Source organism: Pezoporus wallicus, unplaced genomic scaffold (assembly GCF_028554395.1).
Source record: "Pezoporus wallicus isolate ANWC-B61680 ecotype Strahan unplaced genomic scaffold, APGP_CSIRO_Pwel_v1 contig_7842, whole genome shotgun sequence".
Classification (NCBI taxonomy): domain Eukaryota; kingdom Metazoa; phylum Chordata; class Aves; order Psittaciformes; family Psittacidae; genus Pezoporus; species Pezoporus wallicus.
Window position 1 is genome coordinate 221032 of NW_026638766.1, and position 26559 is coordinate 247590.

General features: G+C 44.4%; 1 protein-coding gene and 1 long non-coding RNA gene across 4 annotated transcripts in view; both read left to right on the forward strand.

Moving 5' to 3' along the window:
- The window catches only part of JAKMIP2 (janus kinase and microtubule interacting protein 2), a 43887-nt gene extending 27386 nt beyond the window's left edge, over nt 1-16501 (forward strand). For 2 of the 3 annotated variants that reach the window (XM_057412400.1, XM_057412401.1), the window contains exons 9-21: nt 1368-1487; nt 1951-2079; nt 2994-3077; nt 3367-3429; nt 5001-5099; nt 7456-7554; nt 7882-7935; nt 8784-8849; nt 9889-9957; nt 10974-11051; nt 11774-11977; nt 12351-12416; nt 15591-16501. In XM_057412400.1, the coding sequence (XP_057268383.1) occupies nt 1368-1487; nt 1951-2079; nt 2994-3077; nt 3367-3429; nt 5001-5099; nt 7456-7554; nt 7882-7935; nt 8784-8849; nt 9889-9957; nt 10974-11051; nt 11774-11977; nt 12351-12416; nt 15591-15698 (1239 nt within the window). In that variant the 3' untranslated portion in view covers nt 15699-16501. Of the gene's footprint in view, nt 1-1367; nt 1488-1950; nt 2080-2993; nt 3078-3366; nt 3430-5000; nt 5100-7455; nt 7555-7881; nt 7936-8783; nt 8850-9888; nt 9958-10973; nt 11052-11773; nt 11978-12350; nt 12417-13973; nt 14047-15590 lie in introns of all 3 variants that reach the window. The other variant, XM_057412402.1, reaches the window with a different exon arrangement.
- A 3751-nt stretch (nt 16502-20252) lies between these two features.
- LOC130600810 (uncharacterized) lies at nt 20253-22215 on the forward strand. The gene is made up of 2 exons (XR_008972530.1): nt 20253-20457; nt 21246-22215. It is a non-coding gene; the product is annotated as an uncharacterized LOC130600810 (long non-coding RNA).
- Nucleotides 22216-26559: the final 4344 nt, after the last annotated feature.

Here is a 26559-nt window from a genome sequence, read left to right on the forward strand (position 1 = left end):
AATTGAGTGCCATTCACTCCTGCTCAGTTCCACAGGCTACTCCATGTATTACCCTGAATTGGGTCAAGTCCAAAGCTGGTGCTGAGTAGTCAGTAGCTTTTCAAATAGTTTCCTTTATAAGCTAGATGTGAAGAATGACTTTGTAACAGCCATGTCCTACCTTCAGAAAATGGAAATGCTGGGTAGGAGACAGAGCTTAGTTGCAATTTGTCCCTCAAGCACATCCCCTGGTATGTCAGCCACGTTCTGTGAAAGAAATGCAGGACTGTCCTACACACAAGAGAATTTCAGTGTCATCACATTGTTTCTCTGTGGGTTTTGAAGCAAGACACAGCAGACATAGCTGGCAGACAAGGACTACAAAATATTTTAATCAGTCAACTTTATTTCAAAGCCAGAGTTTATAACATGGGAGGATATGGCTATTGTCTTCTACAATAATGAACAACATAAAAAGATAATATATGCAAAAGGTTACTGGCATCTTTGGTACATGTTTTTTGTATGATTAAAATTCCAGGTTTAGAAGGCTGCAACCTGTAAGCAAAAGTGAAAAATGCTGCAAAGCAGAAGTGCATCTTAAGTGCCCATTGATCAGTTTGTCTGCAGAATTATTCATAAACCAAGTATTTAAATGCTGAAATCTGTGCCCTGAAGCTAAGCCAGCAGGGCCAGGCATCTATACCTTCATAGGACATACAGTTTTCATTTGATTTAATTCCGTTACTCAGATAGAAGATAGTGAGGTGTCGGACATTTAACCAAAGTGTGTAGTGTTAGCAGTCTCTTACCACATGAGATTGTAACTGAGTTACTGTAGTACTGGAAAGCTGTGCGAGATAAAAGTTACTTCATGCTAGTTTGTATTAGCATAACTTTCACTTACTCCAACAGCAGTATCAGTGAGAAAAGCTCCGAGATATTAAAAATATCAGCAGTTTGAGAGAATAAGGAGGGTTCCCTATTCTACATGCGTTTCCATGCTGTTGTGGTGTTGTCTTTGCCCACCAGTCTGCATGTTGAGAGATGTCTTCTGAGCAGCTTTCATGTTAACGAACAATTCTTATGCCTTCCTGCAAGAGCAGAGACTTTTCCTTTAGCATGGTGTTTTCCAAGTTTTAGACTGAGCCAGGTTCTCAGCTCAGAAAAAATTACTCAGCAAACTCATTCTCCACCAGTCCAAGACCTAATCTTCCATATGGTTCTTTTTGGGTTGTTTTGGAGATGGTAGTTGCAGGGGTAGCCCATCGCTCTTTTTTATGTCTTGCCTTTAAGTAACCAGCAATGTGATTTTGGACTGCCCTTTTCACCCCATCAGAAACCCATGTTTCCAAGGAGATTCAGAAATCATGTTTTCCCTCCTTTAGAGACATGTGGTGGATACAGTTTTTGGGTATGATGATGATTCCATGGACTCTGAAACATCCTCTGTGGCCTCATATAGAACAGACAGAACACCAGCAACCCCAGATGATGATCTAGATGAGGTAAGAGCTGGCTCTTTCCATAGGCAAGGAGAGATTTTCAGGAGACTTTGACTTCCAAAAGTGGTTGGGCTCTCAAAACACTGAGGTCTTTATAGTGTGTACTGAGTGCTAAGTTCTTCATTAGGTTTGGCCTCAATTTTGCTTACTGATACACTAAAATGCTGAGAAGTTCTTTCAAAATCTAGTCCATAGAATCTACAGTATGACTTCATTGCAATCTGACATGATTTTTTTTCCCTCTCTCCTTCAAGAAAATAAACCTATCACATTTCTTTTAGCTTAAAGACATAAATTCTGTGTAAATTCCACATTATTACTTCATGTTACAGTAAACTCACCAAAAAAAGCTATTTGAATCAAGACTTGTAAACCAACTATTGTGCTTAACAAATCACACTTGCATTCTTTGCTTTAGCAGTGCTCTACTGTCTGGTGCTTAAACGTGTCCTTTCTTATCCTTCAGGGTTTAGCAGCAGAAGAATCAGAGCTGCGGTTCCGACAGCTGACAAAGGAATACCAGGCCCTGCAGAGAGCATACGCACTACTGCAGGAGCAGACGGGGGGCATCATAGATGCTGAAAGAGAAGCCAAGGTCAGTATCTGAGGGTAAAAGCATTTGATTCCTAACAGAACACACATACAACATCCATACAACTGACAATTGTCCATTTCACTCATTTATTGAGTGCATTTAAAGAGAGTGACTGTTAAGAATGGACACAATGACTAGGTTTACATGGGACTGTCCTCCACCTGAACCTGAAAACTGCAGTTAGGCAGGCATGCCAAAACAGGCAATTCTGCAGTTTGGCACCAGGTCACAAGGGTATTCTCATCAAAAGATGGTGTGAAGGGGTTGGGTTTTCCAGCTAAATGGAGCCCTGTGGGCTTTCAGATAGTCACCTGAATGTTTCTAACAAAGAAATGCAAATCGCATTCAAATTTGAATGTGATGCAGACTACTGTAAATCTTTCAAGTCTAAAAATGTTGTTCCTCTAATAAAATCATGGAATCATTCAGACCTCGGGCGGTCTGCATCCCTAAATCCTGCTAAAAGCAGTGTCAGCTGTGAGATGGCATCAGGCTGTTCAGCATGTTGGTGAGTTGGCTTTTGAAGCTGCCCCAGGCAGTTACAGTTGCTGCTTTCCATTACCTTTGTCCTGCTCCTATCCTACTAAGCACTTTTCTTCAGTTCAGGGACTGCCCCTTACAAGGGTCTTTGAGCAAAGCCTGTCACCCCAAATACCTAAGCTTGTGTTTCACTACTGTAATGCAGTACACAGTAGTAACAGGCTTGGGTGGGGAGAGGAGCTGATTTGCCACGGTTTCCTTGTGTCATCTGTACCCCAAGCTGTGGGGTGGCACAAAACACTGCTGAGCTAGAATCTCTGTAACAGTCAGCGGAAGCAACAGCATGAACCAAGACCCTGCTGTGTTTGATTTCCTTTTAGTACCAGTCACATTGCTTGTTTTGTATTATTTAATGCTGTGCCTGACTTCAACAGGCTCAGGAGCAGCTCCAAGCTGAAGTCCAGAGGTATAAAGCTAAAATAGAAGATCTGGAGAAAACTTTAGCACAGAAAGGGCAGGTAAGCACTTCTTGTGTGTATTTTCTTTTCCTGCTTCGGATCTTACCTGCTCTGCTCACAAAATACCTGGCACAATTTCAGTAGATTTGCATGAGATGTAATGTTGCTGTTCAGTAAACAGGCAGGTCTAATGAGTTCAAAAGCCTTAGTACAGCTTGGTAGAACAATACATTGTTCTGTAAATGGCGGTTTGTTCCTCTAGGATTTTAAAGCCTGAATATTGTGGCTCCAATTTTCAGTAACCTCGTGGAGTTTGATTATTTTGTAATAGTACTGCTTCATCCAACAGGACTCGCACTGGGTGGAGGACAAACAGCTTTTCATTAAAAGAAACCAAGAGCTTTTAGACAAGGTATGTTCCCAAGTTTTGTGTGTTCACTTTGAAATGTAATCTGGATCCTGCAATACACTTTTTGGACATGCAGTGTGGTGCTTATATGTGTAGTATAAGGACAGAACAGCATAGATTAACACGGACAGGATGACATACAGAAAGATGAGCCCTCTTCAGCTTTACTTAGGCACCCTTATGGCTGGCAGTTGCTGATGCACCAACTGTGCTGGTAAGCATCAGCCTGAGGGCTGGAAGCTCTATTCAGTTTTTGAATCGGAGGTGCAGACCTTTGTGTTCCAGTAGCATTGCACTAAAGAGTCTGCTACTGCCCTGGCAGGATGTTTTGAGCTTAGCTTCTGGTGTGAAACAGCAGTAAAAGCGCAGTCACCCTCTAACACCAGGACCCTTTCATAGGCCTAGTCCTTGTGCGTCATCTATATTTTTAAAGCCTTAAAGTCATCCTAAGTCTAATGGAACTTGTATGGCTCAGCCCCTTGGTGCATTTAGGAATACTGTTTGTTTGTGTGTGTGTGTATTTGTATCTATATATTTATAATAATAGAATATACGCATATGAAGGACCTCAACATTGCTTGCATATCACCAAGAGTAACAGCAGTGGCAATACATATGACTGCCATCAGCAAGAGGCCAGAACTCCCAGCACCAGGTCTCCTGCTGGCTTTTACCTCCCCAGATGAGATTTCTTTGCTTGTGTTTATCCTCTTCTGTAAACACCCCTAATAATCTTCCAGCCCTGGGCTGTTCTTCCCCATCCAGACAAACTGACCCATGGGGGCACATTTGAGCTGGGTCTTAGCATGCTCCCTAGCTTTTTTCTAAGGCCCTACTCAGGCAACCTGATTGCAAAATACATGTTCTGGCACTAGTTGGAGACTTGCAAAAGAGAGCAGGCTGAGGAGCTAGTGGTGGATTTGTCCACAGCAAGCAATTTATAGACAGTTGGTGAATGGGTGGTGTTTAAGTTCATCTGCTAACAGAACTCCTTGTGTGGAGATGCTTGCTGTGCAGTTCACATGAGCACTTGCATGGGGAGGGATGGCTGCTCAGGTAGCTGCCTCCACAGAGACGGCTCTCCCTGCATGCCATCTGTGCTTCAGGTGCTACACACTGGGAATGTCTGATCTAGCCTGAGTTCTCCAAAGGTAGGTGTTTCTGACAGATATTTATCCATCATCTTCCCATAGCCCCTCAATAATGATGTCTCCACATCCCTCCCCAAACAATCTATTCTAGTGTTTTGCCATGAGAGCAGTGTGTTTAACAGCTGATGCAGATTAACCTGATAGCTAACCTGACACCTCTGTAGAGTTAGCTTCCCTGCTGATCTTCACTAGGATTAGACCCTTTTAGGGAAATTTCCAGCCTAAGCATTTTATGATATTTAGGAAGTTGATGAGCAGAAGTTCACCTGTAAACTAAAGATTCACTGAGGTAAAACAGCAAGTAGTGAATCATCTCTAGAGTTTGGATTTTGCACTGCCTATGCTACCTCAGCTGCCACTCACCAAATGTTCAATATTTCTTGTAACAGTCACACAGATCCTGAACTTACATGTTTCTATTAGATAGAGAAACTGGAAGGAGAAAACAACCGCCTGCAACAGGAGCTTCAGGATGCCCGAGACCAGAATGAGCTGCTGGAGTTCCGCAACCTTGAGCTGGAGGTGATGGATGGGCTCATTACAGTAGAGCTGGTATCGAGTTAAACTACTGCACTTGCACTGGGAACCAGTTTTAACCAAGTGTTTACACAGGCATTGTAGTGATACAACAGAGTAACAAATCAGGGCCAGCATTTTTAATTGTGAGCTGAAGTATGCCAGCCCTAATACCTTGGAAACCTCTCTGAGTGAGGTGCCCAGTGTGCATAGATAAGCTTAGCTGGTTAATGTCAGTGTGGCTCTTAGTTACCACACCTGCAGATACAGCTTTTCTAGCACTTCGGAGCAGTCTCTTTGTTCTTATTGCTGTCCTGAAGTCTACCAAAATGAACAGAAATTAATTACATTTGAATTAACTAAGTAAGCAGTTACTCACGTGCTTTGCTCAGGGCTGTATCCTGGTTCACAGCTAAGATCTCTCCCGTGAGTAGGTACCCAGGGTTTTGTGTGGAATTGTTGTTTGGTTGGTTTTGGGGGCTCTTTTTTGTTTTGTTTTTGTTTTCATGAACCTGAGCAGGTCTTGGAGGAGAAAGAAATGTTGAGTGTACTTTTCTCTCTAATACCTGGAGTGTTCCTCTGAGAAGTCAGAGATGCAGGTGCAATTCCTTCCTCAGGGTGAGGAGAAGTGCACCTCTCCAGCCTTTGCTTGAAGGAGAGGAATTGTTTGAAGTTCAGTTCAGCAATGACTGATGAAATTGCATAAGCAGTTGTAAGAGAAAGTGTCAGACCCAGGGCTGTTGTCTTATGGGGGTGAAAGGTTTGTACCTTGTCCCCTCTGACCCAGAGAATTTTGAACACTTTTCACTGTGGGACCTTGGCTGTGAGAGGCGCCGGGTCCTGTCCTCCCCAGACCGATGTGTTCCCGGGGGTTAGAGCACTCTTCATTGCAGAGGAGCAGCGTGCATGTCAGATGCCGTGGGGAAGGGATGAAGCCAGGCCCGCGGCAGCCTGCAGCGAGCTGCTCCGGCTCTGCGGGGGGATCGGTGGATCCCCGGTGCTGCTGGAGCTGCTGCCCTGCTGTGAGACCTGGGCTCAGAGGGCGCGCAGAGCTCAGGTGCCCAAGGGACAAGGCTGTGCAATGGCCCCTGTGCTGCTGATTCCTGAGGCACGCGTAGATCTGATCTCTGTACCTCAGTTCCCTGCCGCTGTGGTGGGGATAGGAGATGTTTTATACAGGTGAAGGTGGTCTTGCTCCTGTGGCCTTTATCATCATGCTTGCCAATGCTGGCACGTGAGAAAAGCCAGCAGTGCCTGCCTATGGGCACAGGGTGCTTGGCCTAGAGCTCTCCTCATTTGCGTCTAGAGGCTGTCAGCCCTCGCACGCCTGTCCGCCCACTGTCCCTGCCGGTTCCTTGTTGAGCAGCTTTCCTCATGACCTGCATTAGGGAAGAAAGGCCCCTCAGGTGACTCTGGAAATCAGTGGAGGAGCTACAGAAGCCTCTGCAGGTGGCCAGAGGACTGTGCTAGACCTTGAGCTCCCTCTTCCTGTCTGCCCCTTGTTATAGGAGTGCTAACAGACAAAAACTTCCATCTGCTTTTTCTCCAGTATGAGCTGGTTTATTTCTCAGTTGCTCTTTGCAGCTGCTGTCCAAAGCCTTACACACTTGCCATTCAGAGCTTGAAGGTAACACAGGGCCTTTCCTGGCTCTCATGGTTCAGTGCTGGGACAGATTTGTCCCTTATTTATAGATCTTTCCCAGTTTTACCTGACAGCTCTGTTCCATGACGTGGAACGGGTCTGACCAAGTGAATTACATAAACCAAGAATATATTTGAAATTTGATTTTCACTGCTGTGCTTCCCCGAGTACTTGAAAGGGATGAGAAATAACATCTTCCGATTTTATTTTTGTCTTTGGTCCCTTAAGACAGGACAAATACCTGTCGATTTTGTGCAATGAGGGTGTATAAACAGCTGATTCGATCAGCTTGTTTGAACTTACTGCTTTCCACGGATACTAGAACACACAGCATACCAGGACAAGCAGATGTGTAACTGGAGTATCCTAGCAGTCTTAAGTCAAATACCTGTTTCTAAAGGCAGTATTTACAACAGTATATAGTTGTTCAGTACCTCACTAGGCGAGTCACTTGAGTCTTAGCAGGTGACAGCCTTTCCCCACCCAATTTGCTAATTGATATAATTAATCAATCAATAATCTCCTGTAAGAGAATTAACCTGGATTCAGGATCCCATCCCACTTGGCACCCTGTTTTTCAGACTAGGTCTAAATGTTTCTATCTTTGACTTGGAGCTTGGCTTTGCAAAGCATGATGTAGTAGCTATGGCATTTAACGAGCTCTGTGTCCACCTCCTTTGTTCTAATATGTTCTCTGTCATCTTTTCAATTGATTTTCAGGAAAGAGAGAGACGGTCCCCACCATTTAATCTCCAGATTCACCCATTCTCAGATGGTGTGAGTGCTCTACAGATCTACTGCATGAAGGAAGGGGTTAAGGTAGGTCAGTTTTATAAGGCAGCACTTCTCATTACAGGAGTGGTGCCCATGTAACCCATTATATTGATGTCTGCCAATAACTCCAGTAAATTTTAAACATTTACACTCAGTCTACAATGAGTGTATGATGACTGACACAGTTGAACTGGATTCACAATTTTCACCATAATGACAAAACCTGGCTCAGAGGTAATTGAAATCAGTGTGTGATGCATTTCCATGGGATAAAACAAAATGGTTGATTTAAACATGGATTGTAGGAGGGACGAATACTGCAGCTGTGATAAAACGTGCATTCTGTGCCTATACCTTATTCTCTTTTTGCAGGATGTCAGCATCCCAGACCTCATAAAGCAGTTAGACATCCTAGGTGATAACGGAGTAAGTTAAAGTCAGAGATATTTTCCTTTTACAAGCTGCATTTTGTACATGAGTGTAATTGAGATCTATAATTATCATGACTATTTTCTAAGATACTTGTTAAATTATGCAGCATCAGAACAATTAATTTAAAGAGTTATTATTTCTGTAAGTTATGGATTTGTGAGATTTCAAAAGTCAGAGGCCTAGTAACGAAGCAGCAGCTTCAGCATCTGGTTTAGCAGACTGGGAGACTGTCCAAAGGCCACATACTGGGAACTGGGCCTGACTGAATTCCAGTCATTCAGGAAAGCACATGAATTTGTTTGGCAGTTTCAGCCAACCAGTCTTCATCAGGACTAGGATTCCTCTGCATATAGTTTCATAAATAGGCAAGAGTTATCAAATCCCTCATGGTTTTCTAAGTGGACATTGCTGTCTGCTTTAGTCATCTGTGTAAGAGATCATCTTGCATCTCTGGCCAATCTTAGGTATGTTTTAAGAAAGTGAAATAAAAACGAAGGCTCATGATTGTCTGTTCACGTGCTGGTGTAAATCAGCATTGTCTTTAGAAAAGCATTAATGGAAATTCAGCTTTGTAAAACTAGCAGGAGGAAAGACAAACGGGTCTAATTTTAGTTTAGATTTCTCTTAAGACGCAGTGGAATGAAAACATATAGTTAGTCCGTATCATGCAGGTAGACAAAAGCAGTCTTCTTTTTAATATGTTAACAGACTGATGGGCTTATGGGATACCCAGTACTAGAGGGATCCCCTGAAAATGGTAGACCTAATGTATCACCTAGATTATCTTTATTCATAAAGGAAACTGCCGCCAATTTTCTTATTCCCTCTCTTTCCCTACTCAGAATTTGAGAAATGAAGAACAAGTGGCCATAATCCAGGCCTCCACTGTGTTGTCCTTGGCAGAAAAGGTAAACTGTGTGCTTGCTTTTCTCATTTGTCATCTAAGGCCTCATATAACACTGGAAATTTTCTGCTCTGTTGTTGTCAATATTGTCAAACTTTCTAGTGTAGGAAGTGATCCCCAGATGAAGTAAACTGTGCCAGCATGGTCCCAAACACCTGCTAAAGCAGCAAAACCACCAAACTCAGCTGGCCCAAGCTGTGAAGTCACAACAAATGCAAATAAAAAAAGAATGTCTAATGAAACTTGCAAATGTAAACTGAATGAGAAACCATCAGACATTGAAGCTGCAGTTAGTCATAGCATGGGATCTCTAGTCCTGACATTTCCAAAGCTTCTGAAGGGATCTGTATACAACATTTCCACTGTAAGTATGTGCCTAAGTTCCTTGGTTTGGAAATGAAAAAGAAAGTGAGGATTGGTTAAAATTGATTTCTGTGGCACAAATGCAGTACACTATTTTGTCAACATGACAGCTTCCAAGGATTCTAGTCAACAATTTCTTCTCTGTAAAGGGAATGGCCATCTACCCAGCTAAGCTATTTTTAAGATAGTTTTGAAGAGGCAGTGGCACAGGGTGCCCAGGGAAGTTGTGAATGCTCCATCCCTGGCAGTGTTCAAGGCCAGGTTGGACAGAGCCTTGGGTGACACGGTCTACTGTGAGGTGTCCCTGTCCATGGCAGGGGGGTGGAACTGGATGATCTTAAGGTCCTTTCTACCCTAACCATTCTATGATTCTATAAGCTGCTAGAGCCTCGTCGTGGGCCCTTATCAATGGGATGAAATGGGTTTCTTGTCCATCCAAGGAAGTGTGCTTTTCCATCTTCCAGCAATCTGGTAATGGTGATCCTGTTGCTTCTTCTCTGTCAAGGGCTGCCTACAGACACTGTGGCTGCCCCTGTCACACAAAAACAGCCTCAGGATGGGCCTAAACTAGCAATAGGTTACTAAGAATAGACTAACAAGATACTGTAGATGTCCCACTTGCCACTGCTCATGTGCCCAGAAGACACAGCAGGCTACAGCTCTCATTGTCTTTCCTCCAGTGGATCCAGCAGATTGAGGGAGCTGAAGCTGCTCTGCATCAGAAGATGATGGAACTGGAAAGTGATATGGTAAGCAAACTTTCCCCAATACACGTTTTAGGGACAAGGTACTGAGTGTGTCACATTCATTTGGTATGCCAAAAGAGAACTAAAAAGGTCTTTTGGCAAATTAGGTATGTAGTCTTCTTCTGATGAATTCATGAGGTTGTTACTGGTCTGGTTCAGAAACAGAAGTAATGAAGGTTTGAAAACTTTCTATTTCCATGTGGATGACTGTTTAAAAGTACAGAGGACTAGAAGGTTGCTCAGTGATTTTTCAGAAATGAAAATGACTGCACCCTTTGTCTCATAAGATTCACAGTCTAAACATCAGCTGTTGTATCACATTCTATTAAACACCAGTATATGGGAAAGTAATGAATTATTACACTGTTTTCTTTCATTACATTTTAAGCCTATACCATCCTAAAGGTAAAACATTCACAGCTGAACTGAAGTTGCTATAGCACCAGTAAAGTTAGTACCTTACTCTGTTCTTATTCTAGTTAACATACAAGATAAACAAGCATAACTACAAGAGTTGGATAGCTGTAGTGGTTTACATTCTGTTCCTGCGGTTTGTCTGTACTTGAGTCAATTCAGCTTAAGGTAGGCTGAGAAGTTAAAGCAGAGCAGCTTCCCCCACATAATGTGAACATAAATACGCTTGTTTAGCTTATTACACTTTCATACTTCTAGAATAAGAGAAAGCACAAAAGGAGTTGTCCATGATGCCAGAAGACGTAACTTTAGAGAAATTGTACAGAAACCCTAAAATTACATTACTGAAATGCAAAGCAATATCACTGAAGTCAACCAAGAGATGATGTTCCATGTAGATCAGATGTATTATCTTACACAAGTGGCCCGCAGCTATTTTCCCTTCCTTCTTTTCTAGCTCAGATATTAATAACTCCGCAGAGTGTCATTTGACGACCAGTCTCTAATCCTGCCTGAGTCAGATAATTGTAGTTGATTGTATAAAAGTTCTCCAAATATTTGGAGTAACTCATTAATTTTTCTGTCTACATGATCCTTCATTGTAGGAGCAGTTTTGCAAAATAAAAGGTTATTTGGAGGAAGAATTGGACTACAGGAAGCAGGCTCTTGACCAGGCATACATGGTATGTACAAAGGGGATTCTACAGCATATATTGGCCAGCACTGTGAAAGGACACAGACTCCTGCTGGATCAGCAAGAGAGTTTTTTGCTTTTTTCCTAGCATTTTTTTTTAATTTTTATTTTTCCCTTTCTTCTAATGCTCTGCCGTGCAGTCTGCACAGTCACCACGGCATCTGCCTTTTTCTTGTCACAGAAAGGCAGGTCTCCTGAAGTCTGAAACATTTTTGTCAGTTAAAGGCAAATATTGCTCATTAACGTCAGCTTGTCCAGCTGGAGTCAGTGCAACCAACTGGAACTCAGATCTGGAATGAGAATGCTCCTTGATTAGCAGCATTAAGACCAAAGTAGTCTGACAGTGACCTTCAGTCTTCCCTCCTGTTTTTTAGCACAATGGGTCAGAATTTTAGAATTGGTGATATATTGATCCTTATAGGCAGGAAAAATACGACTCCTAATATCTCTGTAACTGCTTAAAAAAAAAATAAAAGTGTAAAAGTTAGGGATTTCGGTGAAAATTATATGAAAAGATTTTAAAAATAAAAGTTCATATCTTGTTGTCAAAATGCTGAACCATTTTGAGTTCCGTTTTCCACATTTTTTGCACACTTGAGCACAGAGCCCACCTCTCATGCAGGTGCCTGAATCTGCCACCAAGTCCACAATTCCCACTGTGTTTTAAACAATGTTTCATCTCTAACTGGCTTTTGGTATTGCATCAACCAGAGGATCCAGGAGCTTGAAGCCACCTTGTACAATGCTTTGCAGCAAGAAACAGTGATAAAGTTTGGGGAACTGCTGACTGAAAAACAGCAGGAAGAGCTGAGGACAGCAGTAGAAAAGCTAAGACGTCAGATGCTGAGGAAAAGCAGAGAATATGATTGCCAGATTCTTCAGGAGAGGATGGAACTGCTCCAGCAGGCTCATCAGGTAAGAAAAAGGAACCATGTACATGTGTATCTACTCAGATTCGCTGTATAAGAACATCAGCTGAGGTGAAATTTAGGCAAGCTCCAGGTCATGAGGGAGCCTGGCATCTAGTTTTTTTAGTTAATATTAATGTCCAGCATTTGAGGATACAGTCACATATTTGCAGTAGCATGTTTTGAGCAGTTGTACACATGGTAAAGACATGGTTGGGCAAGGTTGGTGGATGGGGTCGTGGTACTTCACAAGATTAACTCTGCCAGAGAAATGCATTTGTTAATTTCCAGGCTCTTGGCACTCGGAAGGTTAAGTTATTACTTCAGCAGAGCAGATTTACAGAGAATTCAGTCTAGATGCTTTCTTTTCTGATTTTTAGAGGATCCGAGATTTAGAAGATAAAACTGACATCCAGAAGAGACAAATTAAGGATCTGGAGGAAAAGGTTGGTTCTGTTACGCTTCTGAACCACACTGAGGAACTTTTTGGAACATGATGACCTAGTTCTTGTGAATTACACAAGCTTTCTGTTATGCTGAATCAGCTGGATCTCTTGGTGCTGTTCTACTATGCTTTCTTTTCAGTTTGTATATTCAGACTATAATCTTAAGAGTCCCCTCTGCAATATTTCATTTTAGGAAATATATGCCAAGCACTTTTAATTATGGTGAATGATAAAGGCAAACAAGGAAGCCTTTACTTGGCTGTTAAATGCTGTGTTGGTAGACAGGCAATGCTTCCATCAAAGGCCAGGTGAGGCTAGCGAGCAGGAAGGACTGAATGAAACCAAGTGAAAATGATTCTTATCTGGCAGGACTATAGAACTCAGGTTCTGATGCTGTCCTTTTTACTGAAGCTTGTAATTACTATGTGACATAAATATAGCACTAGAATCTTGTCCTTAAACTAAACTGCCAAAGAACTATATATGCACGTTCTTTATATGTAATACATATATACACACATACTCTGTCAAAATATGCACTGCATTTTTTTTTTTCAGTGAATAAGGCCAACTCTGTCACATTGACACATTTTTCTACTTGTAGCTAGGTTAGATGGGGTTGCTGAAAAAAGGTTATAGCAGAGTGTGCTGCTATCAAGAATGTCTTTTCTAGAAATGCCAGACTCGTGTAAAATGCATCTCTGGTGGTGGCCTTGATGATGTACTTCTATTAATAAATACCAACATCCATGTGTGAAACAGCATATGAAATAATGGCTCTATTTGTATAATGGCAGCAGTGCTAACAAGCCCTTTCAGTTTGTATGTATGTTCCTAAAGTGAAACAAGTGGGCATAGTGCAAAACTTGATACACATAATTCTTTCTGCTTTTCTACCAATGTTTTTGTGATATAAGGACTCTGTGTCTGTCTTTCTAACATATGTAACTTGGAAAAATAACAGATGATAATCTTTGATGAAAATAAAAAAGCAAAGCAGAACTTATGCCATGGTCAAATGGAGACCTTGGATAGGAGACATTTTAATGTCAATTTTCAACTCACAAAAATTCGCATCTCTGAAGATAACATGTTCATTATTAAAATGAGACATCAAAAAATTTATTATTAAACATTTAATTCTTAGGGTTTGATATTATGTGTGTGTATGTGTGTGTATATATATATATATATATGGATATAGATATTCCCAGGCTATTTCCAGCATGGATTGATGGCAGTTTTTTAATGCACTTAAAAATACTACCTATGCTATTTCTGATATCTAGCTTTGTTGACTTAAGTCAACCCATCATAGTTCATAGTGGCAGTTTTACCTCAGGCTTTCAATATGGTGCCAATTCTAATTGATCACAAAAATTAATGGGATCAGTTTTCTAAACCTGAGAGGTGGTATGGTACCTACAGAAGTAACTAGGGAAATAGTGTTTTCCGAATGCATAGTCACTCTAGTTGTCCTAGAGAGTGCAAAAGTAATTCTGACGCTTACAATGCCATGACCTTTAGTTCTTACACCATCTTCTTTTTCTTCTGCAGTTTCTATTTCTATTCTTGTTCTTCTCTCTTGCCTTTATTCTTTGGCCTTGATGTCAATGTGCCTCTTGGAAAGGTAAGACTATTTTCTTTATTTCTTCCAAGATGGTGCTTCTTGCATAGAGCTGAGGATCACATCCCTGTGTGCCTTTGTGTATGTCTGGAGTCAGAGAATTCAGCAGGTTGTCAATTTGTGACAGTTCACAATGGAGAGTCATCACACTTCTGAGTTGCCACAGGGAGTTGCAGTCAGACCAGCACCATCCAGCACACTTGTTAACAATGGCCAGTGCCATTATGTAGCTGCTGCTATTTGAAACATACTGCCTTGATCCAGTGGACATTAAATGGACTAAGTTAAGACTGCATACTTATTAATGTTCCTGCCACAGGGTTTCTGGAAACCATAACACAGCACAGCCTCTGTGAGATGCTCTGAGTGGCCATGACTGGTGAAATTTTGATTTTACAGCTTCTTGCTTATTCACTGTGGGGAAAAAGATCAGAAAGTCTGAAATAGTATAGGCTAGTCTTAAGGAGCCACAGTAACAAGTAAATTTATCTGACTGTCTTTTCCTGTAACAGACAATCATGAGTCCAGAACAAGCTGCCAGCCTAAAGAGAGAGTCAGAAAAACAAAGAAAATAGGCTGCCCCATCCCTGGCAGTGTTCAAGGCCAGGCTGGACGGGGCTTGGAGCAGCCTGCTCCAGTGGAAGATGTCCCTGCCCGTGGCTGAGGTTTGGAACTGGATGATCTTTAAGGTCCCTTCCAACTCAAACCATTCTATAGCTCTGTGATTAAAACCAAACAAACTTGGATTTTAAGGTGCATCTTGAAAACTCACAGGAACTGACAGTGACATTTGCAAGAACCTGTCTGCGCGAGTGTCTGCAATTGCCTATACTGTTGTCCTCCTTTTAGTTTATACCACAGCTATGATAAAATCCTTTTGAAGCAAATGAGAAAAACTAGGGCAATGAGAGGTTCAGGATTTTCTGTACATAAAGTTTTCACCTATATTTTCAACCTTTATGGGTATGGAATATTTTTTCTATTGAGTATTTGCCTCTCATTCATGTGAATTTGAATTCACTCTGTGATTTTTACCATGTAGGCTTGAATGCTGAGAGAATACAGAAAAAATATGGCCTTTTTTCCCTGGTTTCAAACCTGAGAACCATAATTCTTTTCCATATGTAGGGAAGGCTTCCTTGGAGCAGTCTGTGCCTGCCTCACTGCTGCATTAGCCAAGGCTCTGGGGTTGCCCTGACACCACAAGCATACCACCCACTGTCATGTCTCCTTTCACTGGTGAATTTTAGGCAGTTTTGGTTCAAGAGTTACTGAAACTGGTGCGTAAATATTCATCTGAAGATGCCCATGGGGGCTTTTATGGACGAGAGGGCTGTACATTAGGGTTAGGGTTAAATGGACAGGCTTGGCAAAATACTCAGAATTTTCACAAATGCCTTTCATATGGACAAACAAAAACAGTTTAACGCTGATAACTGTAAGAACAGACCTTTTCAGCTTTGACTGATAGCTGCGTCTGGTCAAGGGTGGGGAGGTGGAGGAACTTCTCACTTGGCTGATACAGATGTTCTTTATTTTATTTTCAGAGTGCCCGACCACAGCTCAGTCCATATAAAGGCAAATGCTTCCACCCCCTGATGAAGAGAACATTGTTTACACCTATTTTAAAAAGTATAACATTGAACAACCTGTAGCCAAGACTGCAACCACCTTGTATTTTAAAGCCATCACTCAAGATTTGTTACTTGACAGTTCCTTTCTAAAGCTATGATATATGCTGCATCTAATGAAATTCTACATGTTGAAATTGGAAAAGGGGAAGAAAAACAAACTGTGAACCTACATCACTTGGGAAGAACTTAACGGGAAGGAACCACTTTCAGCTGATCAAGTCAGTGTGTCTTGGGCATGGAACCAAAGTTACAACAGAAAAACCTATCCCTGCTGTGCAGGGCAATCATTTAAATGTGAGAGCGTTGTACCACGAACAGATCAAAAGTTGACAGGGCAGAAGAAACATGAGCCATGGAGAGATGCTGACAACAAAGCGCTCAGTGTGAACTGTCTGGCTTTCTCACTGTAGGGACTCCTCCTCCCTTTGGTTTTAACCTCAGGAACAAATTATGGCTGCGATGTGGGGGAAGAAAGGAAAAATGCAGTGTGATTTAACACAGGATGGGCAGGACAGGGCACCACAGTTTGCACTTGAGACCATAAAAGAGCACCACCCTACTCAGCAAAGGAAGGGAAGAAGAGGGTATCTGGCATAAGGAGGATTTCTGATGGAGTTCCAGCCTTCTCTCTCTTCACTCTCCCTCCAGGAAGAACAGCCTCTCTGTTGTCAGACACTTTTCATACTCTATTTAGAGACTGCCATTGAGATAATAATGACTGTACTTGGTTTTACTATTTGAATAATACACTGAGGATCACTGGATTGGACCTGCAGAGTAGCTTCTGAGAAAGAAAAAAAGTGTTGGAGGGTGGAGGAGGGAAAAGTCCATGTGGTACAATCCACAATGCAGCAGCTTCCAACTGTGTGGTCCCAGCTTGGAACATATGTTTTGGTTTAGCTTGTCAAACTGATTTTGTTAGCTGGCTTCCTGATCAGTGACACATAAACCAAAACTGGGGACAAGCTGTGTGAACACGTCTTATTAAGTCAAAAGTATCGCTAGTCTTTATAGATTTTTCCACAGCTAAGGACCAGTATGAGTAGTTTGCATTTCAAAGCATTACTTCCCCTTCTAACCACAAAGCTTGGAGCCCAGTCCTGGTGTCTCCCCGAGGTCTCACAGGTCCGTGCTGTGCAGTCAGGAGCATCACAGATGCAGCCAGCATGGTGAGGTCCTGCACCCCACGAGCACTGCTGTGCTGAATGGAAAGTACTGAACAGGGCACTTCTCTGTGCCACTGTTTCCATCGGCGTGCAAATGGAGTTGTACCTGTTTAGACTTTGGGTTCCTGTGGCAAGGCTCCTTTTTAAGTTGTCTTCCACGATTGAGCCTTACTTTTTTCACTGAGAGAAATGGATGTCCGTATTACAAAATAGAAAACTGAGGGCCAGAATACAGCCTGCGCATTACTTAAACCTTCAAAATAGGCCTCAAGTGTACCAACGCTTTACGCACACACCAGAAGCTTTAAAAGTGCTTTTATAAACAGTCTGTCCTTTGTTTGCTTGTTTATTTCTACAGATGAAGCAACTGAGGCACAAAGCAGTGAAGTAACTTGCCACAGCAACTTCAGCAGGTCAGAAGCAGTTCCTTAGCTACAGCAGAGATGAAGTTCCTTTAGTATTGAGGGGTGCCTGCTCCTTGCAGGTATTTGTTGGCCAGAATAGCTTTTATTCATTAATGTCCATTCACCCAACTGGGTTGCAATGCTGGGCTCCATTTCTCCACAAAGACTCTTACCATCCTCATTTCTTGCATGCCCTGAGATTGAGTTAAGCCTTCCATCAAACACTAGAAGCTATTTAGCAAGTGAGTTTTTCCTGCTCCTTAAAATTAATTTAAATTATGGAATGACCACATCTTCCTTAAGCAGTCTGTTTCAGCCAAGGGGTTTACTGAATTCTGCACCAGCTGTATGTTGGTTGGTTCATTTTTTTAAGACAGGCTTTTAGGCACGTATGTTAAATGAATATAGGTATGTTGCATGCTCTTTGTTCAAACTCTTTCCCCCAGAAGAATCTGTGGTTAAAGTTGTCCCAAACCTACATGTGCTTTCCAAGAGTGCTGCTAGCAGTTCAGTCCTGAAGCTCTGGAGTCAGCCCCTTTGGAAGTCTCATCCACACACGTGACACCTTTAGATCACTGAGCAACTTCACAACATCTTATTAGCTACAAATGAGAGTTTCCTCTGTGGTTATTCTCTCTAGCACCTCTCACTGTTTGTTTTCCCCTGTTGCAGTCCATTGTTCCAGTTGGCTGCAGTGTCCTGCAAGGTGAAACAGGCTGTGGAAGTTCTTTGCCCTAGCATTAGGGCCGGCAATGAAACCATTGAGCTCTTCCTGTAGAATGAGCAGCGCCTGTTTTCTGTGACAGAGCAAAAGCTTCCACCTCTGCTTGGTTGAAAAAGAACAAAACAAAAGGAGGATTAGAAAAGTTTGTTTCAGGCACTCATGAGGAAGGGTCCTGGCAGATAGAAATCCCATGTTTCTGGACACACTGACTGATCTTGCGGCAGGCTTCATCAGTTAGGCCCTCTGAACTGTGCTGTGCACATCTTCAGTTACTTTTTTTTTGCCTAATTTCCTCTCCTTCACTCTTCTGCACACGTGCACCTGCAGGTGCTATGTTCCAAGGGCTCCAGGTGGCTGGGAGTGGTATCAGTCCACAGCTTATCTTGGTCTGCAGACTTGTAAACAATTGAGTGTTCCCACCAGAGAGTCTTGCAGCTGCTTTACTCTGCTTGCAGGGTAACATAAGCCATGCCTAAAACACACTTGCTGATACTAGTAATACAAACCTTCTGCTATCAGCTAGATCAAAATGAGTTTGATGGTTTTGTGTATATATATACATGTATCTATATACAATATATATGTATATGTACATATATATACATACATATGCATTTATTCCCTATTGTATATAGTAAATCATTGATATAGCTTATGGAAGTGTACTTCCAATCTAGGTGTGGGGAACTGAATCTAGACTTGTTTAGCTGCTACAACTGGGGCACTCCTCATGGTTTAGTTTTACAGCTCATGGGCAACTCGGTTTTGGATCTGTTTTTCTGAGCTCTCACCCCTTCGATGTCCTGAAGCTGTTTATCCAGGGCTTTCTGCTGCTCCTGGTACTCACTGAGGCAAAGTATTGAGAATCATCCCTGAAATCTCTCACTGCAGTCAACCCTCCCCAGACCAACCAACAAAATGAAAACTGATTTACTGCAGCTTTTGAGGACAGCAAATGGAGCCCTGGATTCCTCCCCCCACCCCCATCCATCCATCCTGGCCCGTGGCAGGAGTTACTCAGGCTATCCATGTGGTCACAGGAACCATGTAGTGCAAGTCAGCTTGACCAAAATCTGAGTTGCTGCTTTTTCTCCACTGACTAAGGAGATTTTCAAGACTCTTGTTTCAACTTTAAGCATTCCAGATGAGAGCCCAGTGAGGTGAGATGGATTTAGGCACTGCAGGTCACAGGAGGCTTCTTGCACTGTGACCAGCCTGCCTCCCACCTCCATCCTCTCTTACTGACTGCGGGGACACCGTGGAGACTTTTCTGTAGGTGTTCCCCATTTGCCAGCTCCCTGCCCTCATCTCAGTAAGAAGCACCCTCTGCCCCCCCCCCCCCGAAGCTTCCTGGGCAGGCCAGGCTCTCCTGCTCCTTTGGGCAGGGCTCAGGAACAGCCACGCAGCTCCTGGCGATTCCAAGCGTTTTTCCTTTCCCTCCCATCAGCACCCAGGTGTTTTTTATGTACTTTTTGTCCCCATTTTTTTTTGTGTCTGTTCAGAACAGAATTGTAAATGACTTGGCAGAATGACCCTTTGATAAACACTGGACATGTATCTGTACTATATGTATTAACGTGTAGAAGAGAATCCTCATTGTATGTAAAGTTTTATGAATGGTTATTTTTTAATTTATGTATTTAATATAGGATTCAATGACCTCTGGTGTTTTAGTTTGTACAAAGAATAAAACAGCAGCGTTTTTACAAAACAAAATGCCACTTTACACTCCCGGAGCTCCCGGCGTCCGCCTCTTCTGTCCCGGGTACCGCCGGGAGCGGGGCGCGGCTGCGGGGCTGGGCCGCCACACCCGAAAGCGGATGCGCGGCGTGTGCTCGGCGTGTGAGGCGAGGGGAGAGGACAGCGGGAGAGGAGCGGGCGCCGTGGGTCAGGGCGAGGGGCGCAGGGAGCGGCAGGCGCTGCCCCTCCGGCAACACCGGGAACGCTCAGGGCAGCTCCCGACCGGGAGCGCTGCGGGCGCCGCCGCCGCGGCTTTACCCTGGGGGCTGCAAAGGGGCCGCGGCCCAGACGCTTCGTGGGCGGAGCTTGCGCTGCAGGGGCGGGGCGGAGGCAGTTCCCGGCTCCGAGCGGTGCCGTCGCCGGCCGCCAGGGGGCAGCGCCGCCCGCTGCCGCTCGTTCGCTGTTCAACGCCTCGGCCGCACGGAGCGGGTCCCAGAGAGGGAGTTCGGGTTAGGTTCGGGTCGCTGCTGCTCACGCGTTCAGAGGCGTTCATGTCCACCCCCTGCACCGTGGCCTTCCGGTACTGAGTGAAGCAGAGGACGTGAGCCGAGCACCTCACCGCCTTTGGCCAGAAACCACGCAAGGGGCATTTAATATTAAACCCCACTAATTCAGCCTTAAGTCAAAGGGATCAGATACGGACGTTGAATAGATGTGTGCTACAGGCCCCTTGGAGTGAGCTTATCTGGTATGGGAGTGAAGCTGTCATGGGCAGGGCTGGGGTGCCCGCAGGTGTCTCGAGGTGGGTGATGCTCAAGAGACACGGGCAAGAGCAGGAACACACGCAGAAGATTGGCTGTGGGTGTCCTGGCTGTGCTGCCCCACCACTGCTCTAGTGCAGGAGCGTCCCGGGCTGTTCCCAGGGCACCGCTGGACACTGTTTGCCCGTGGTGGAAGTGTTCTGTCCACTGCTTCTGGAGGCCTCCTGTGTGCAGTGTCACTGGTGAAGGGGCAGGGTGCAGTGGGACAGAAGAGGCTGCACTTGCGTCACTGCTCACACAAGAGGGGCCGCAGTGGCTCACCTGGCTGGGGCTGTGACCCTGAGGCAAAGATCCTTGTCACTACCTCTTTGTGGCAGCTGTGTCTGGGTAATGACTGATTCACCTGTGAGCATTTCAGATGTGAGCTCACAGCTGAAACCCATCAGTGGTGTCCGAGGGCCAGAAAAGGAGCTCAGTGCCACACTGAGCGTTGCACCTGCCTGAGAAGGGCAGCTCTGCTTGAGTGGGCTTTTTCATCTGGAAACCCCAGTGGGATGGAGGTTGTATGTGGGTGCTGCAGAAGTTCTGCAGCCCCTGCTTCCCACAGGATGTCTGTGAGCAGCCTCCTGCTGTTGTGTGGCAGTGGCAGCATAGCTGAGTCAGGCTTTGCAGAGCTTTCCTGGGTAAGGCAGTGGAGCGCAGCCATGCCCCCTGTATGGGATGAGAGGCGATGAGGCTGTCGCTGTGCCCCACACAGCTCTCAGGCGAGGACACTGGGGCTGCCACGCTACTCTTGAAAATTGGTAATAAAATGACTGCTTTATTTCAGGCAGGGTGCTGCTTACAGCACCCGCATCAGGAAGTTCACAGGAAAGCTGCAGTGTAAGCGCCGAGTCTGTGCTGCTGCTGGTGTAAGCCTGGAGATCTTTGCTGGAGGAATGAAGAACCAGTGCAATGAAACTGGCATCCTGAACAGATACAACTCAGAATGGTAAGCCCAGGCGTCAGTGTATCTTAGGTCTGATTTTGCCCTTTCCTGTGCATGCGTGGAATGATGTACAATGGTAACCAGAATCAGGCTGCAGTTGTTTGGGCAGCCCTTGCGTGAGGCCTGTCCATTTTGTCCACTGTTTTGTCATTGAACAGGGCTGAGCTGTGCATCTGTCAGGGGCAGGTATGGCCAGCACTCATGGCTTGTGTGGAAAGAAGTTTGACTGCATTTTAAAAGGTTCCTGTGTTGTCTCTGCAGCCCATTTGGCTGGCAGTAGTTTTCCATTGTTTGAGAGATTTCCAAACATAGTAAAAGGCCTAGTAACTGGCAATGTGCCATCTGCTCTGGGTCGAGGGGGGCTGAGTCTGAACATGGCAGAAAAATACATTCCAAAGCCCCAGTTCTGCTTGGACAGGGGAGCATCCCACAGCTTGTGCCACACTGACAAGAGGCCATTGTGCAATGTCTGCTCTAGTGCCTGACCACCAAGTGACAGCCATGAACAAGCTGCTTTGCACAACAAAGAAAATCCTGTGGAAACCATTTTAGAAGCCTGGAGGAGGACTGAGACTAGAGATATAATGATTTCAGTGTGTACAACAGATGGAGACTTCAGAGCATGGAGCCACTTATCTATGGATTACAGACTCCCTAATTATAGACTGACACCATATCTGAGAGGCAGCATCAGCCAAAGGAGGGACAAAATCCAAAAGCCAGCCTTGACATTGACTATAATATTAATCCCAGTATGATCCTATCTTATTGACTCCTGGTCTTGGAGTAAATAAAAACCCATTACTCCTGCTACTTTCTTCCTGATTCTGTCCCAGTCAGTCGCACAACAAATGGTACACTGATACCTACAGATCCCACAGAAGTGGACCCTGGTATTTTCTCTAGCACTGCACTTAGCTGATATCTGTGAACCCTGGGACACAAGAACTAAAGCAATCAGCAATCAAGCAGGTGACCCCATCAACTCTTTTATTCCAGATCCCTAACCCTAAAACTGCACTTAATCCATGCTGTCTGCTATCCTGTGACATTTGTTATCTCCAGATTTACCTACGTGATAATGGCTGGGAGACAAAACAGCTTCAGCACTGATGAAACTGGAGGGCCCGGCTAGGCCCAGCAGTGCTTCAAGTCCAGAGTCCTGAGATGCAACACCCTCCTTGCTTCTTTTCGCACCCAAATTAACAATAACTGTTTGTGTACTTCTGGCCTTATCCTGTACCAAGCTATCTTGTAGAATGCAGAAATCAGCTGAGCTCCACAGCCATCACTCAACGAACAGCAGCCATAGTGTGGACCCCAACGCCGTACATTGCCCTCATTCCTCAACTGCCTCAGACACAGGAAAATCACTCACATTTGAGCCACGAGAGCCTAGCAGGAGCAGGAAACGCAAGCTCTTCAACTTTATTCTCTGGTGCACTGTCTATCCTCATGCCTTGGGGGCATCTCTTACCCACAGCAGTAAATGTAAGGCAATTGCAGAGACTAATAACAAAACCCTGGGATCTGGCAAGACCCAGCCATCAAACAGGTTTCCAGTGCCCCCAGCAAAGCCGCTGGCTCCAGCACTGACCCTCCCTTATGGCCTGCCTGAGCCCCGGGCTGTCTGGAAGCTGCTCGCTGCCGTGTATGCCGCGCCTTGGGCCTGGCGCTGCCTGGCCCCCGAGTGCCAGTGGCCGGGCAGCTCCTGCGCTGAGCCCTGCAGGGGATCGGGAGGAGCAGGTGGCTCTGACTGACCCCAGCCGGGCGCGGGACCAGGGCTCCAGGCTCTGCCCGGCAGGACGGGGCCGCCCGGTTCACGTTAATGTTCTCTCACCTGGAAGAGTCACAAACCCGTAAGGTCCTGTTGACCTCAGCGTGGCTCTCACCTGGGGACGGCACCGGCAGGATGTCCCGTGTCCTCCCTGCAGTGCAGGTGAGAGAATGACTCATAAATGTCAGTGCAACTGACAAGTGCCACGGTGTTTCCTGTGGATGGGTTTTCCGCAGGTCCCTGTCTTGGTTAGTTAATAGCTTCACGAGGGTCTTCACCAAATGATCCTGACTTGGAGTTTACTCATGAAATATTTATGGAAAATTGAAATTGGACCTGCATAGTAATTATAAGTTCTGTCACACAGATCATATGTGTTTTATATCTGGATGGGAACATGTGTAACAAGCCAAAAGGAAGCTCAAGTTTCACACTATTTCTATGACTGCTTTACTTTATCTGTTATACTTTATGGTTCACAGATTAAAATTCACATAAGTATCAACACTAAAAATGCTTTAGGTGAAAGTCTTAGGCTACTCAGGCTTATAGTTCACTGTGGTTTAATACATGTTCTCCTTGATACTTCAGAAAAGCAAACAAAAAAGAACATGGTTTAGTAAAAGCAATCATGAACTAAGATAAGTATTTAAATATTAAAATAAATATATTACAGCATTTTCTTGGCTGCATGAATGGCTGCATAACTGATCTGCTGCAGTGAAAGCCAGCAGTCACGAGATTGGTGTCCCTAGGAAGTACAGTATTCGAGGGGTGTGTGTGCCACTGAATAAATGGGTGAAGTATAAATGGGTGCATGTTGGGAAGAATCTTGGCAAGGTGGGTTAAAAGCTGAGACTTGATAAGTGAATCTCCCTGGCTCGTAAAGAGCGTCCAGAGCTCCTGTGCAAAGTCTGAACTGAAAATCACACAGATACGCACATTGACTAGGTTCTGATCCTCAGAGGACTCCCGGAGAATGAACACTTATAAAAGAAGGTGGCTCGCAGAAAGACTCTGGATATTGTAAAACAAAACTGCATAGCTTCATCTGGTTTCCTTTGGACTCCTAAAGCAGAGTTGCTGAGTTGTTGCATTCTTGTTTGATGTACTACATGAAATCATATTATTAACTCCAGAGACACAGCGGGCTGTTCCCCGCTCCCTGGTCAGCATTTCACCATTGCTACAGCAACGGCCACAAACAGCTGTGCAGACCCTGAGAATGGGCTCGTTCTTGGGCCCTGACTCTCCCCAGGCCTCTCGGCAAGCACCGGCTATGCCGGTTATGGCTGGGACAGCTTAAGCTTCCCTCAAGCACCGACTCTTCAGGTGCCAAAAGGTGCGAACTTGAGGAAGGGAAGAGACAAGAACAGCGAGAGAGCAGGCAGTGAGCAGAAAGTCTTCAGCATTAGCTCAGCTAGGGCATAACCAGACCAGCACAAACCCTTACCAACAGCTTCTGCTGGACTATTTCCTAGAACAAGAATATTACCTGTTGATTAACCTCTCCTCAGGCTCATTCGAAGCTGAACATCTAATGACAGCTGTGTAATTTGCTGTGGCTGGGCTTCAGCAAGTGTGCAGAACAAGTTACCAACAAGACTGTGCCTCAATTGTGCTTAAACCAACAGGAGCAGCGTAGGTGAGTGTAACACAGAGTGTTTCAGCACTGTAACGCAGATAACAGCGTAGCCTGAGTCCAGGGAAGGTGGGTAGAAAACCAACAGTAAAGCATTCCTGCTCGAGCCCTGGGGTGCTGTGTTGCAGACTGCAGAGGTAGCTGGTGCAGGCCTACACGGGAGGTGTCCATGTCTGTTATTTTGGTGTTTGAGTGTGAAAAATGTGTCAGGAAGGCTGTGATTTTACGAATTTAGACCAAGGATGGAACAGGAACTCACCTCCTGTGCACGTCGTGGAATACAACGACAGGACTCAGAGAAATCTTGAGCTACTCAAGAAAATCTTTTTGATAGAGATTGTAGCAGAGATCCAAAGACTGACTGCCAAAACTGAGAAAGGCAAAACTTGGCCATGCTTGGCTTTAGCAATTGTAAAATGACTGCAGTGCTAGAAATCTGACATTGGTTTGGAGAGCGAGTCACCAAAAATTGTCCTGGCACTGGTTTACTAACAGTTATCTAAATATATAGCTCAATACATATCAGAAAGATATGCAACGTAGTGAGTGGAAAAACAGTTAAAGAAAAGCCTTCTCCATTCAGAAGAAACAAACACATCTGCCTGCTGTATGGATGACATTTGGATCAGCCAGCAACAGCAAGAGCGAGTTCATGAATAGGCAGACACCCGTTCCTTCCCACAGCCAGCCACCAGGGATGATCTAGCTGCTACAGAATGCTTTTAAACTGCAAATGTGCAGCCTGGTACCCACCCACAAAAGACATCTGCTGCAGACAGAGTTGTCCTGCTCAACTCGGTATCCAGCAGCTACACCCCAAACCGGCTGAGGCCAGTCCGTACTTCTCGGAGGGGAAGATGTTTCTCTCTGTTGTTACAGGCACAGCGGAAGCTCTTGGTGTGCTTTCTTGCTGAGGTCCTTCCTTCCTGCTCTGCTGAAACCATCCTCAGTGGTCAATGTCTCCTTGGCTGAGCTACTCATCTGCTGACCCACAGATGCTTTGAAGGCTCAGGTCTTGAGTAGACCATTTCCTTTATGAACAAGCTGCAATATAAATGCAGTAAGGATCGTATAATAGTGAGTCATTAACTTTAATTTCTTTATAATAGCCCTAATTAGGTTCTGTGCATTCAGAGATTTGAATGGAAAAGCTTCTGGAACTCAGATTCTTTTGTTTGTACATTCTCTGTATGTTTTCAGCCATCCCAGAAGTTCAGGAATGTTAAACTGACACAGAACATACTTTACAAAACGAGATTATTATTCTGCTGTGCCTGCTCCAGGGGAAAGAAACATCGTGAGCTTCACTTCCTGGAGACAGATAAAGAAGGTCTGAAAGCACTGTCTTTACCCATCCGTGGGGAATTCACTGCCCTTCCAGGAACTTCACTGGCAAGAGACAGCATTTTTCACTGGCAGTTTCTGAGCTGGGGATCTGAACTCTTGTCCAGGCATGAAGAGAATAAAACTGTGTTTTAGGGTTAGTGGAGAGCACACACTGAAGAAGCAGGAAGGCAAATGGCAGATTTGGCATCAGTCTTTTTTTTATTAGGTATCCAAAAAAAATTTTTTATGAATGAAACCTGAGCAAATTTGACATGATAATTCTAACAAGTAATGCTGCTACAATTATTTCTTAGGTCCTGAGTCTGCAAGCTCTGATACTATCTTTAACTTAAAAACATGGCAACATTCTAAACTACATAAATAGCATTAATTATCAGTGTAGAACATGTGAAG